Below are 13,872 nucleotides of genomic sequence, written 5' to 3' on the forward strand. Positions count from 1 at the left end.
GGAGGAGCCATGTTGATCTTTTCAGGATGGTGAAGGAGTAAATTAAACCTCAACAGTTTGGAGATTAAAGGAAGCCACAGCAAGGTTAACTCTGTATCTCCAAGCCTCAAAAAGAAGTAATTCAAGGCCTCTAAACAGCTTTACCAGGGTTGCCAATTTTTGTTGAGGTAATGATGTGTGAATCTTTTAAACTGTAAACCTAAAATAATAAAAAATAATAAAAACATTAGGACAAAGGATATTGCTCCACATTTCATATCTAGACTTAACTTTCAGTACAGAACAATAGACAAAGCAAAACAAACAAAACAGCATCTACGGCATGAATGCCTTCATACCAGCTGGTTTTTGCTACAGTGGATCCAACAGTACAGTGATGATGATGATGATGATACCACAGCTGTAAACAGTCTTGGTTAAATTAAACTGTACAACTATTGTCTGCTACAGTTTCTCTCTGGACTCTTCAGAGGATAAAGTTCCTGTAAAACTTGAGCAACACCTTTTCAGGAGATTAATAACACACAATAAGGCAGGAAAAAAGTAGAAAAACAAAGAGTAGAACTATTGGTATAGATACATTGCAAACCACATATTTTCAAGATATGTTAAATACATTAGATATAAGACTTTCCAGCGTCTAAACTACACAAACTATCCAGAGACAACATCTGTTTAATATTTAGAAGAATATAAGCTATAAATCTCTCAGATATAAGAACCTAAACGGATCAGTGGTAATATTCTGATTGTAACCCTGGATTTTGCAGATCAAACAACAAACATAAGTTAAAAATAAATACAGCAAACAGTCGCTCCCATACAGAGTGCTTATTTATAGAAGAAATTCCATGACCCACATCTGGGAATTGTTCATCTATAGTAAGATGGAGTGAGGCAGCATTAATGACGTTTAATTCGTCTGTTCATGCATTTTTAAAGTGCCAAGGCTGATGAGGAGACCTCTGCCATTACAGACTGGAAGGCTGCTGCTGTATCTGTGTGTGGTGGCCGTGCTGAGCCGACTCGCAGTCTGTGGGGCCCTCCTCCGCCCTGCGGGCGTACATCAGCACCAGGTTGACGGTAGCGAAAGTGGTTGCGTTCACAGGGAAGGCTCTTAGCAGCGTGGAGGTCAGGCCTCGTGTAAACACCATATAACCCTCCTTCCTCACACTCTGTCGTACGCAGTCTGCAATGCTGCTGTACTGGTTGACTCCACCCACCCCGTCTGCTTGCAGCCGAGATTTGATCACGTCAACGGGATAGGTGGAGAGCCATGAGGCAATGCCGGCCATACCGCCGGCAAACATCATCTTTGGGATCATGTAGCGCTCGGCGGGCTCTTGGCCCATGCCGCGTGTCAACACGTCATAGGCTAAGAAATACACGCCAAAGCCAGGCATTTCACGGACGAGGGTTGTGAGCATTCCTCTGTTCACACCCCACAAACCTTCCCGTTTGTAGATGCGTACCAAACAGTCCAGGGAATTCTTGTACAGCCTCCGGGAAGACTTCTTTTCCCCGGTGCCCTGCATCTGCATCCGGGTTTTAGCCAGCTCCATGGGGCAGCAGATCACACACTGTATAGCACCTGCAGCAGCACCGGCAAGGAACTGGTTTGTGGGGGTGTCATGTCCAAGCAGACGCATGGCGTTGCCCTGGACACCAAACACTATAGCATTGATGAACGTTAGGCCCATCATTGGTGATCCGATGCCTTTATATAAACCAGACACCTGCAGGAAAGAACAGGGGCAGTAGTCAACATCTAGCCTCTTTACTTCTGCCTGATGACGCCTCAAAAACAGGAGTCAGTTTTCCTCTAACAGCTGCTGCACCTTGCAAAAACACTAACATCCCTTGACTTTGGATTGAAATTTTATTTTTTTTAAGGAATTCAGCTACTTTTAAGGCTATAATAAGATGGATCTTAAAATTAAAAATGTTTTCTCTGGTCAAACAAGCAAACCAGCACATTGTTTATATTATTACCGTGATTTCCTTTCTGTATTTCTCCTTGAATAAGGGATGGGCTTTATATTTTAGTCGAGAATTGAACATATAAACTGATTTAAAACAGACATACCGACTCCATTCTTACGATGGACTGGAAACAATGGAAGGTTCCACGATACAGGGGCTTATCCACACTCTGGACCTGGAGTCTAACCTGGATAAGAAAACTTCTTAGTGAGTCTCGCTGATTACAGTTTTTCAACTGTTTACACACAGAAACTGGTACTTAAGGCACAATGATGACAAGTTAACCTCTGCACCAATCCTTTGAACAGGTTCTGCTGGACTACATACATATATATACCTGCTCTTCTCAACATGAATCTTCTAAAACACACTGTTCTCAAAACATTTCCCGTACATTAAGCACAATTTGCATGAGTAAGATATTTTGTTTTGTTTTTAAAAGAAAGACCCTGTAATTCAAAATTATAAATGCGATTTGCCCAACTTTGCACATGACTCACGACAATGGAAAACATCTATCACACAGTTTTATATTTAGCATTCAGAGTTTGAATAGAAAAAGGCCACAGCTGAAACCTTCTGCTTTCATGCAATGGAGGCCAATATTGGGATGCAGAAAAGAAGAAAGCATAGTTTGTTTTTTTCACATGTACAGTAAATTTCCGTTTTTTTATGTGTACCACCAGGTATAATTTTGTGTTTGTATGATTACCATAGTTTCCGGACTATAGAGATCGCCTCACTTTAAGCTGAGCCCACTACATTTTTTGAAAAAACTGGAAACGCACATATATAAGCCACATCAGGCTATAAGCCACTGATATCTACTTAACTGTCCCCCACCAAACCTGTAGGGGAAGCTCTATATATCACCCCTAGAGTGGGGATGAAGAAGAATTCTAGCTCCTGTTAGCTTGTTGGCTCGCAGCAGTAAGAGCTTCTACTCAAAGATGGGGCTTCGTCAGCTCTTTATTTCAGCTCTGAGGAGTTGAGCAGAGTCTCTTCATTGGTTCGGCAGCTTTAATGCAGCAAATGAATGTCAAAATGTGTCAATTTGAAACATTTGTTCTTTGTCGTGCCTGCTGCTAGCTAGCTAGTTGTGCTAAATGAAAATTACCCCCTTATTTCCACTGTGGGTTTGGAAAAACTGCACCTTCTTATAAGCCGCATGGTTCAAAGCGTGGGAAAAAGTGACGGCTTGTAGTAAGGAAAATACGGTACATTTCGTACGGGAACATATAAAATGCTGCTTATAAGACAGACTGTTTGGTGTGTTCTGAACACACTTACGTACTATCTGAAGCGAGTGTAACAGGGTAAAAAAAAAAGTCATGAGCTGTGATCTCCATTTAACATTGTGTTCATATATATATATATATATATATATATATATATTAGGGATGGAACGGTTCACAAAATCCACGGTTCGGTTCACGTTTTCGTGGTCACGGTTTTCGGTTCGGTATATGTTTATTGTTACACCGAAAAATAAAAAAAATTTATAAAAATGTGTGCATTGTGTAAAGAGAAAGAAGAACACATGATGATGCTGTACATCTTACCTTTACTGTGTCAAACGGGTGTCCAACCAAGACTCCAGCAGCACCTATAAAAGACATATTACACAGTAAACTGATGAGATAATCTAATTCGTGAACATTTTCTCCAAGGAAGAACTCTTCTAAGGGAGTAAAATCACTCTTTAAACACTGTTTTCTTCACACTTTACAATAATGCATTACTTTGAGTTGATCTTTCAAAAAATATCCAGCTGAACTACTTTAACATGTTAAAGATATAGAGCGTCAAAAAGCGGGCATGACCACATCTACAAATATATACATTACAACAATATAACATTGTCAGCATCAACGATACGGATTTCACTCTCAAGAGTTACTGTTTTCTTTTTTCTACAGTTAGTCTTCTTCAAAGCAGTCCTCAAAACATTTGAGGTTTAATTTTAGACAATGTTGCCATGTCCTGCAAGACCAAGCCAACCTTTGCCCATCGCCAACTCACTGAGCTTCAACACCTTATAAACTTTATTTAATATGCATTTGATTGTTATGTAACTCAGGGTATCATGTGCGTGTTTTCTGGGTTATATCTCCAAATTAGCAATGGAACGATCAATCGGTCTCCGCCAAGTGACGTCAATTGTTTACCTCGGGCGCGGTACACTATGCCTTTTCCACCTAAAATGGCGTCTTAGCAACAAATGTCACGTGACTGGCGGAGACCGATTTTCCTAAATCCGCCCCTGTTTTCAGGCTTATGTTAACTGTAATGACTTATCTTGGACAGGCTGCTATGTAAACAGGCCTTTAGTCCTTTGTTTAGCTATGCTGCGGTTGTTTACACTACACCTTTTCCACCTAAAATGGCGTCTTAGCAACAAAAGTCATGTGACTGGCGGAGACCGATTTTCCTGTTCAATGAATGAATCACACCTTGCCATAAGAGTGAAGCCATCAGGTTTGACGTGAATTTTGTTAGAAAATTAAGGTGAACTAATTAACAAAGATAAAAATCATCACTTGCTGCTGCGCATTTTTAATGTGACGATGTAAGCATTGCTGAAAACAGATTTGAAGTGACTAGATAAGTGAACGTATTGAAAAAAAGGAAATTACTGTATTAGTGTCATTCGTCCTATATCCAATCCAGCTAATTAGTCAACATCAGAGCAGATATTTAATCTGTGTATCAGATCAGGGAATCTCTATATAAAACAATGTAAAAAGATGAAAACTATTCAAATTGCTTTTTATCGTTAAAGACACAATAAAGTTTAATTTTCCTACCTTAAAATTCAATTACAGCTTGGAAAACCCTGCGTACAGCATGGGTTTTGAAATTCTGTAATTGACGACAAACTACAAGCATCAACGTGGTGTATATTGTAGCAGTTTATGGGACACCATAGTGTCTTAAAATAAAAAGTCATGACTTTAACAGTCCAATAAACAATCTGAACTGGATTAACTATGGTCTCCATAGTGCAGTTTTATGGTGCATGATTTTCCTTTCCAATAACAAGCGTGAGAACACTTTGACAGTGACAGGCTCACACTCTCACACTGTAAATAAACACAACAGGTTAATCCTCATAATCGCCTGATGTGCCACATGACCCATTTGTCCTCTCTACAGTCAACTCAGAACAGAATGCTGACATCCTTATAACCAATAAAAAATTTGAGGGTGGAACATTTCCAAACTCTGAAGAAAAAAAATCTCAAAGTAAAGATTGTTTACATATAACCATGTGTACTTTAAACGGCAACACTGCCATAACGTGGCCTCTAGTGTCAGTTAGTGTAAATAAAGCAGGAGGGGGATTGGTGTGGATGTGGGGGTGCACTGATTCAGACAATCATGCAAGAAGAAATGTGAAAAAATCTGATTTTGGGTTGAACTGGTGCTTTAATTTTTTCCAGTTCCCCTCAGTCCAAACAAGTGTGGGTAACGGTTATTTGCTGCGCAGCTGTTTTATATCAAGCTTTGATTACACTGCCGCTTATAGAAGCCCAGTTGGTTAACAGTTTTTATCAGGACGGGGGTTATAAAGTAATTTAGTATTTTATAACAGTGCGCTACAAAGCACACAGAAGCCGTATAAAACTATTTATTTTACTCAACCCCGTGTGTTTACTGTCAAGTTAATGAAAAATAGACCACCAGGAGCTGATAGGATGGATACTAGCTGCTGTAACTTACCTCCGATGCATCCTGCAACAAAGTCCATCGTCGTACCTTAGCTTGTTAAGGTTTAATGTTGTTGCTAACGAAATAAGAGCTCAGAAAACCTTAAATATTGTATCCAACGCTTATGTTCTTCGCCTTCTTTGTAGTTATTTATGGATATTTATCAAAGCTAACGAACTAACGTTAGCTGACACCGGCAGTTGGCTAACGGAACCGGTTATAGCTGGTTCAGGATTCGTTTTAAAGAATCTACGTAAGTAGAAAATGCACGTTTTCTGCTCGCTTATCCTCTGTTTGCGCAGGGAAAGCCCTCATTGACCACCAGGGCCGTTAAAACCGATGCGCTGCTATGGCAGCCTGTGTGAACTGTCTCGGTGACAGAGCTTTCGTCACAGGAAGAAGTAACCCCAGATGGGCGGATCTGATGACTCGTCGGCTCCCGGTTTAAGTTTCTGACCAATCAGAGCGAGAGGAAAACACCAAACACCCAGTGCGAGGCGTAATCGTTGTTGTTTTTAGGCTCACGTGTCTAGAGATGTGAGCGCGTGATAGTTTTAAGGTACAATAATTACTAACAAATTAAATACCATATTTTTACAAAGATGGAAGTATGGTTTGTATTTAAAATGAATAATAAAAAAATATCCAATAATGTCAGAAGCACGAATGACTAAGAATATACTGCATATAAGCTTTAACTACATTTTTGAAACTTGTAAGAAATGAAAAACAGATTAGACCGTAATATTCGGATGAACTCAGAGCAACAATCTCTTTATTCGACTAATTCCGCGATGTTTCAATGCCGGGTGTTGTATCTTAACAAGGTCTACTTTATATCGCTCCGGTTTTGTCCCCCCATCTTTCCACGGTGCTTCTACACAGTAGTTTATGTAGCTGTGGTGCATTCAATTGCATATATTAAATTACAATATGTGTAGTGAAATACTTTCAAAACTGAAGATGTGATCAGATTGTTAATCAAGTCTTACACTATAAATTTTAAAAAGACATTTGTGTATGTATGTGTGGATGGATGGATGGACAAAGACAAAATTCAACACTAAAGGCCTGAACAACTATATCCCTATTAGTTCAGATTGGATGAACAAAAACATTCATTTACATTTTTAAGTAGAAATATCAACTTTTCTTTCTTACTAAAAAAAGGCAACAGAAATAAATAAACAGTCACTAACGTTACTATAATTTGCAAAGTACTGGATTAGAATTGGTGATTATTTCAATTTCGATTCCTTAATATACGAGTTCACCTGAATGCATCATTTCATTGAATGGCGACCGTAATGCTCACTGTAGAAGCGCAAATGGGGTGGCAACATTTTGACGTGGGGAACTTGAAGCTACACAACACCGGCTGTCACGTAACAGTAAAATAGTCAAGGTTATTGACCGAGAGTTTCAGAGCACACATGGCTTGGTCAGTCTGTGTTTGACAAGATGCACATCGCGGATTTCTTGTCCGGATCGGTTGCAGGTAATCGATAAAGCTAAACTCACCAGATTGGTTCTTAACATCTAATTGGTGTAGTTGCTAAATAGCTAGCCGCTGTGAGCATGATGTGATAACCACGTAACGACATTTGGTACGATCAGATTAATCATGACTTAACCTCTATCTTTAATTACCTGCTTTCTATTTTAAAGTAGTTAAAAACTAGCACAGGGTTTCCTTTGTTACATTAAGAGAAACGCCAAAAGATGCTGATTCTCATTTGTTATGTTTACCTTCAGGTAGCAAAGACTGATTTAAGAATAGCAAATGCTGCTTTTCTTCAAGCTCACTCCTATAGCCACACTAAATGTAAAACAAAGTTTTGTCGCTTAAATATTTTTGTTTATATCCATATGCATGGTTGTCTGTTTAACATGGTTCTGATTAACATAGTAAAACAAGACCTTGCTCATCACTGTCTGCTGTCCTTGATGCAAACCAACAGGGGCATGTGGAGTTGCAGTGGGCTTCCCTCTGGACACTGTGAAGGTACAGTAACCACAATCTGTCCTGGATGCGCCTTACTTCTAGGTGTTACCTTATCCAGTGGTGTCAAAAGTACACACATTTGTTACTTAAGTAGAAGTGTAGATACTGCAGTTTGAAAACACTCTGGTAAATGTTGAAGTATCAACTTGACCTCTTTACTCAAGTAAAAGTGAAAAAGTATGTTCTCCAAAAACTACTTAAAGTTTAAAAGTATGAAGTAACCTTTAAAAAAAATAGCCAGATGCCACTTTATGAACTGAAAGCTGAATTTTTCGACTATATATAAAATTCTTAGGGCTAAGGATGAGGGAGGTCTTGTTGGTCTCCATCTCCATCTCCTGATACGCTCTCACCTGTCCCTGACCTTTCGTACATTTCAACATTAGCATGAATTCAACACATTTTTTGTAAACAGATGGATGGAGGCAGAAGATGTCTTTCAGTCTTCAATGCAGACATTCAGCGACACACAGGAGCTCTTTCAAGCTGGGCACCGTTTCATTCACAACACCTGTCCCATCAACCAGGAATCAGAAATACTTTAATAATCCCAGGGTGAAATTGTGTACTTTCGTTACATTACTCCATCTGTAATAGAGTAACTATAGGACCAGTTTATATAATTAGGGGGTCCCCTCTTCATCTCACCTTGGCCTGGAAAACATTGAAGACCTCTGGCATAGACAATTCATGTTTGCAGTTTGAAGAACACCTGCTTGCTTCTGATGATTTCCTTTAGCTAACCAATGAGTGTTTGCGTTATAGGACTCTTTCAATAACACAAGTCTTACCTAGATGTTGATGGTGCCAATAATCTGCATTGGATGGAGCACATGACATGAAAAAAATATTTATAAACATTAAACCGAAGCCAAGAGGAACGAGTAACGTTTGTTTTAAAAATGTAAGGAATAGAAAGTACAGATACTTGTGTGAAAATGTAATGAGTAGAAGTCAAAAGTAGGAAGTAAAATAAGTAAGGGAGTAAAGCATAGATACCTTAAAAGTGTACTTAACTACAGTAACAAAGTATTTGTCATTCGTTACTTGACACCTTTGACCTTATCATGTTCTTCTTCTTCTTTTAGGTCAGAATCCAAACGCAGAAACAGTTCACTGGACTGTATCAATGTGCATTGGAGACATTATCAAAAGAAGGGGTGAGTACAGATGATGGAAGCTATAGAATACTACAAGCAACAATCTAGAAAGAGCTGATGATGGCATTGGTTTCAAGGTTGTGTGTTGTTATGAGATTTAATATAGTTTTACTGTTTTAAACAAGAAATGCAAACATAAATGTCGAACATGATCCTGTTTAATTATGGTTGGGATTATTTCATGTTAGCTGTTAAATGTTGCATAGATACCAATACTAGTATCGACAGGGCCCTAATCCAGCACTAAAATGGTATCGTATCGGCGAGTAACAACAAATAGGGCACCGATACCATTTTTAGAGTCAAAAGTTTTTTCAACTAATGTCACCCATTCCAGATAGGCAATTCAATTCAGTTTATTAATAAAGCGCCAATTCACAACACGTCATCTCAAGGCACTTTACAGTTCACCAGATCACACAGTCAAATTGATTGAAAGTTTTCTATCTAGGGAAAAGCAGTTGATTTCATCGACTCATTGACTAGGATGCAATCCCTCACACTAAGCATGCTTGTAGTGACAGTGGAGAGAAAAACTCCCTTTTAACAGAAGAAACCTCCAGTAGAACCAGGCTCAGTGTGAGCGGCCATCTGCTGAGGCCGACTGGGTTTAAGGAGACAGAAGCAGAGATACAAAAAGCAGCTGTAAAAAGGCGGCCCCCTCCAGGAAACACACAGCCAGGCAGACGAGCTCCGAACCAGCTCCCATGTCAGAGGATGAAGAGAGCACATCCAGGCAGTCACGGTCAGAAACAGGACTACACTGGAAAAACAGGCCGATCTCCAACATCTATAAACAATGGTGTTGATGGCAGCAGCACAGCTGATATTTCTCTCCGGGATGATGTCACAGCAATAAAAAGTTCAAGTGGATTTACTTTGTATTAGTCATTTTCCTGCCTCACAAAGGTAGGCAGCAGCTTGAAAAAGCCATGATGGCAATTATTTTTCATCCAAGTAGTATGCAGTTCTTCATATATACACACACATCAATTTCAAACAGATGGTATCGTATCGGCCAATACTGCACAGCCAGGTATCGGTATCGGGGCCAAAAAATGGCATTGGTGCAGCACTATTAACAGTTACATTTGTCCCCCGAACTCGCTGCAAAATTTGGCATGTGGGGCAATCTGAAATTTGCCAATTTCTTTGCAATGAACACATTTAAACAAGATAAAAAGTTTATATTGAAAAATATCAACATCTAAAATACATTTTCCATTCCAAGTTTTATATCCAAATCCAAAACTAAAGTTTCAATATTATTCACAGGTTCCTTCATAAAAGCACACATTACATAATCCGTTGTAACCTCAGGCACTTCCTTCTCTGATTCAGGTTGCTAAAGGTAAAACCCTTCATACAGGTGATTGATGGAAGCATGTTAGTGCATGGAATATCCAAAACATTCAAAGAAGAGATTACAATCTTTGAAGAACTGGGGGAAGAAATAGAAAATATTTCCAAGGTACTGAGTATTCCTAGAAAAACTGCAGCATTATTCATAACTTTAAAGAGACTGGAATGAAGAGAAAACTAGCAACAGCTGTCGCTAGGGTCCTGAGAGAGCATGGGAGAAAACCTGCAGTAAGGCTTAGTGGCAAATGCAACTGTCTTTTTACCTCTAAGGAACTTAAGGATATAACCCATGGACCCTTAATAATAAGAAAAGTTTACTTCAATCTCCTGAAATTTATACAAATATGCCTAAAGGTTTCTAAATTCTATTTAGTGAATAAAAAAGTAGCCTGTTGATCACTGGTATATCTAGAGGAGGAAAAATTAAGGATAGGCTCAGAAGGCCACCAGAATATAAGGAAAGCAATGGGTTCAGGAAACATTACACATGGAAGATGGTTCAATCAAATATCAGGTGTGTTTGAGCAAGATTGCTAAAAAAAAACCTAATTAGATAACAGTGGTGCTGTTTGGATTGTTTGGGAAGCTTGCAAAAAGTTAGCCAACATGTTTGACCAAAGTAATTTAATTAGAAAATGAAATAAAATGCATCTACAGCGCTCAATATGATGTATAGAAATATTTTTATATTGGGGAAAATAGAAATTATTTTGGTAATCTAAGGTGGGCTAAAATGAAAGATGTTCGATAGTCTAAATTAGGGCTGCAACTAATGATTATTTTGCAAATCGATTAATCTGTTGATTGTTTTCTTTAGTTAATCAATTAATAATTGGATAGCCAAAGGGTCCTTAAAGAAGAGTTATATAATAATAATAAACTAAGTGAAACTAAAACATTTCCACTTGAGGAGTTCTGCATAGAGCATATTGATAGATGAAAACATTTTTTTATCTTAAATGTGAAATTTTTGTATATTTTTTTTTACAATTTTAATATAATTTCTGCTTTAAGGGGGGTTGCTTTGTCCACTAAAGTCCTGTTTTACAGTCTCTATACTCCAGTTAACGATTAATCGATTACTAGATTAGTTTACGATTATTTCATTAATCAGTTAATAATGATTAATCCGTTTAATAGTTTCTACCCTAGTCTAAATACAGCCAAACACCTCCTAGTGTAAACGTTTAAGAGGATCCTTAGCTCTTACCAGCAAGTTTTTTTCTTATGGAAATTGATGAATTTGATTAATTAGCCAGAGTCCTGATTTTATATCTAAAGAATATTTAGCTTTCAATGTATTTATTCAAAAAGGCTTTACTGTCTTTTGTTTGATCAGGCGCACGGCTTCTTCAAAGGCATGTCCCTTCCGCTGACCACAGTCTCCATGACATCCTCAGTAGTGTTTGGCACCTACAGGAATTGTCTGCAATGCATGAAGCAGGCTAGAGGCGCCGATTGGAGCCCAAACACCAAACTGGAAATTTTCTTGGCTGGACTGGCTGGAGGTGTCGCTCAGGTAAAAGTAACATATTTTGTATTTTCAATCTACTTTTAGTGATCCTTAGATGAGTAAAATTAGTTTAGCCTCATTCGGCTCTGCTTAACTTTATCCCACAGACATCAGTGATGTCACCCGGTGACATAGTGAAAGTACGTCTACAGTGCCAGACGGAGTCCAGGATGCTCAGACCAAAGTACCACGGACCAGTTCACTGTCTGCTAAGCATCATAAAAGAAGAGGGGATAAAGGGCCTCTACAGAGGAGCTCTGCCACTCATGCTGAGAGATGGCCCATCTTATGCCACCTACTTTTTGACTTATGCAACAGTCTCTGAGTGGATGTCAGGCGGCAGCAATAAGAAATTACGTGAGTGAAGGCAGACTCTTCCAACCTGTATATTTGGGGTTATTGTCCACGTTTGGACTCTTAGAATTTCCATAATCAAATGTAATAACATGCATGGTGTTATTGGTTTCCCTTAGACTGGAGTGGTGTGCTTCTGGCTGGCGGAGTGGCAGGAATGGCTGGATGGACCGTCGGAACGCCCATGGATGTGATAAAAGCCCGTCTGCAAATGGACGGGGTGAAAGGGCCAAAGCGATACAAGGGTTTCTTTCACTGCATCGTGGAGACGGGGAGAACAGAGGGAGCTGCGGTCTTCTTCAGGAGTTTGGGCATTAACTGTCTGCGTGCATTCCCAGTGAACATGGTGGTATTTTTCACCTATGAGGTCCTAACTGGTTTTCTTAAAACTGCACCAGAAAGTGTTGAATCACCTCATGTAGGATTGGAATAGAAAAGACTCTATTTATCTAAGTGCTTTATTTTTGCAGGACTGATTGTTTCCATAGTGTTTACTTAAACTGTTACATATTAGACAAAAAAAAGAGGAATGTTGCCAAGAGACTCCATCAGTCATAAGCACTGCTGGAAACAGATTGTATGTGTCTTCATCTGACCACTAGATGGCCTCCTTGGCCTGATTGTTGCAACTTATCTGTTACGCGTCACATAACCTCAGTCTTCTATAACTTAAGACATATATTTCAAACAGAACCTTTAGAAGAACCAACAGGGCTGCTGCACGCACAATTTTGGAGGGAATGAGTTTCCCCCTAGACATACAACATGTTTTACATCCACTGCTTTTTGCATATAATGCATTACAAATGACTCAAAGATATTGCTTATTTAGAATTGACGCAAAAAATGTGCACTAATTAAAAAGATTAAATGTAGATCAGCATATTCTGCAGTTTTTTAATCCTAAGGAGAAAATCTGCTGTTTTATCATTGCACTAAAATCATGTATAAACTGAGTTTTAAAGGAACTGTTTAATTTAAACTGGGGCAACACTTGTTGTCTAGTAAATGGGAATGAATTTCGTTACAGTGGTAAAGCGTAGCAAGGGGTTCTTTAAATGCTGGGTGTAAAGAAATACAATGTGTTATTTATTTAAGAAACAATGAATTGTTTTCTGCAATAAAGCTTTACTTTGTGCCTCTTTATTAATAAATGAGGAAAAAGACATTGAAGTTTCACACTTTATTTATGGTGTCAACAGGCAGAGACTGAAATATTTAGCTAGCAAACAGTTTGTGATTGAAGATCCTGCAGATATGAATACCAAATATCTTTCAGTCAGACGATAAAAGGAGCAGCAGCTGAGCCATGTCAACACACATTTTAACCATGATGGGGAAAAGGCTGCTCAAGTTTTATCCCAAGGCGCTATTTCCCAGACTCAAAATATTTAACTGCATATTTGATATACATCTATAGAGGATTTATTTTGTTCATTGCATATAAAACTACTGATTTCCATCTATAATGTTGTCTTTTGTATTTAGTTCATGGCAGCATTTAAACTAGTATTTAGTTGCCTCTGAGTGCAGCTATGGTTTAATTTGATCCACCTTGAATCGAAAATTAAAATGGTAAAGATAAGTGATAAATTAGATCTGTATTATATTTTTCCTTAAAAACAAAAAAGCAAACAATTCTAAGTTATTAGCTGTAGCTAAAGTCCCCAGCTGATTTATTAAGTATACCTGGCTAGTATTGGGTTAGATCCTTCCTGTACTGCCTACATTTTCATCATTCATATCTCAAAGGCCAATTTGGACTGCAATACATGCTGGCTAAT

The 13,872-nt window shown here is 38.6% G+C and overlaps 2 protein-coding genes across 2 annotated transcripts; one reads left to right on the plus strand and one right to left on the minus strand.

Moving 5' to 3' along the window:
• Nucleotides 1–233: 233 nt before the first annotated feature.
• On the minus strand, nt 234–6,161 carry LOC107100292 (mitochondrial basic amino acids transporter-like). Its single transcript, XM_015398726.1, has 4 exons — nt 5,707–6,161; nt 3,546–3,589; nt 2,087–2,170; nt 234–1,736 (listed from the first exon to the last, which is right to left on the minus strand). Exons 1-4 carry the CDS (start codon nt 5,732–5,734, stop codon nt 972–974), a joined length of 921 nt encoding a protein of 306 aa, XP_015254212.1. The 5' UTR covers nt 5,735–6,161; the 3' UTR covers nt 234–971.
• Nucleotides 6,162–7,034: 873 nt separating this feature from the next.
• slc25a47 (solute carrier family 25 member 47) lies at nt 7,035–13,316 on the plus strand. Its single transcript, XM_015398728.1, has 6 exons — nt 7,035–7,192; nt 7,656–7,699; nt 8,788–8,859; nt 11,561–11,740; nt 11,842–12,091; nt 12,208–13,316. The coding sequence occupies exons 1-6, from the start codon at nt 7,156–7,158 to the stop codon at nt 12,519–12,521; spliced, it is 897 nt and encodes a 298-aa protein (XP_015254214.1). The 5' UTR covers nt 7,035–7,155; the 3' UTR covers nt 12,522–13,316.
• Nucleotides 13,317–13,872: the final 556 nt, after the last annotated feature.

The sequence above is a fragment of the Cyprinodon variegatus genome, unplaced genomic scaffold (genome assembly GCF_000732505.1).
Source record: "Cyprinodon variegatus isolate N-32 unplaced genomic scaffold, C_variegatus-1.0 Scaffold956, whole genome shotgun sequence".
Lineage (NCBI taxonomy): Eukaryota > Metazoa > Chordata > Actinopteri > Cyprinodontiformes > Cyprinodontidae > Cyprinodon > Cyprinodon variegatus.

Coding starts and splice junctions, on each gene's coding strand:
- LOC107100292 (XM_015398726.1), bottom strand. CDS start 5,734: ATGGACTTTGTTGCAGGATGCATCGGAG. Junction 3,590..5,706: donor TGTTGCAGGATGCATCGGAG/GTAAGTTACAGC, acceptor TGTCTTTTATAG/GTGCTGCTGGAGTCTTGGTT. Junction 1,737..2,086: donor CCATCGTAAGAATGGAGTCG/GTATGTCTGTTT, acceptor TCTTTCCTGCAG/GTGTCTGGTTTATATAAAGG.
- slc25a47 (XM_015398728.1), top strand. CDS start 7,156: ATGCACATCGCGGATTTCTTGTCCGGATCGGTTGCAG. Junction 8,860..11,560: donor AGACATTATCAAAAGAAGGG/GTGAGTACAGAT, acceptor TTGTTTGATCAG/GCGCACGGCTTCTTCAAAGG. Junction 12,092..12,207: donor CGGCAGCAATAAGAAATTAC/GTGAGTGAAGGC, acceptor GGTTTCCCTTAG/ACTGGAGTGGTGTGCTTCTG.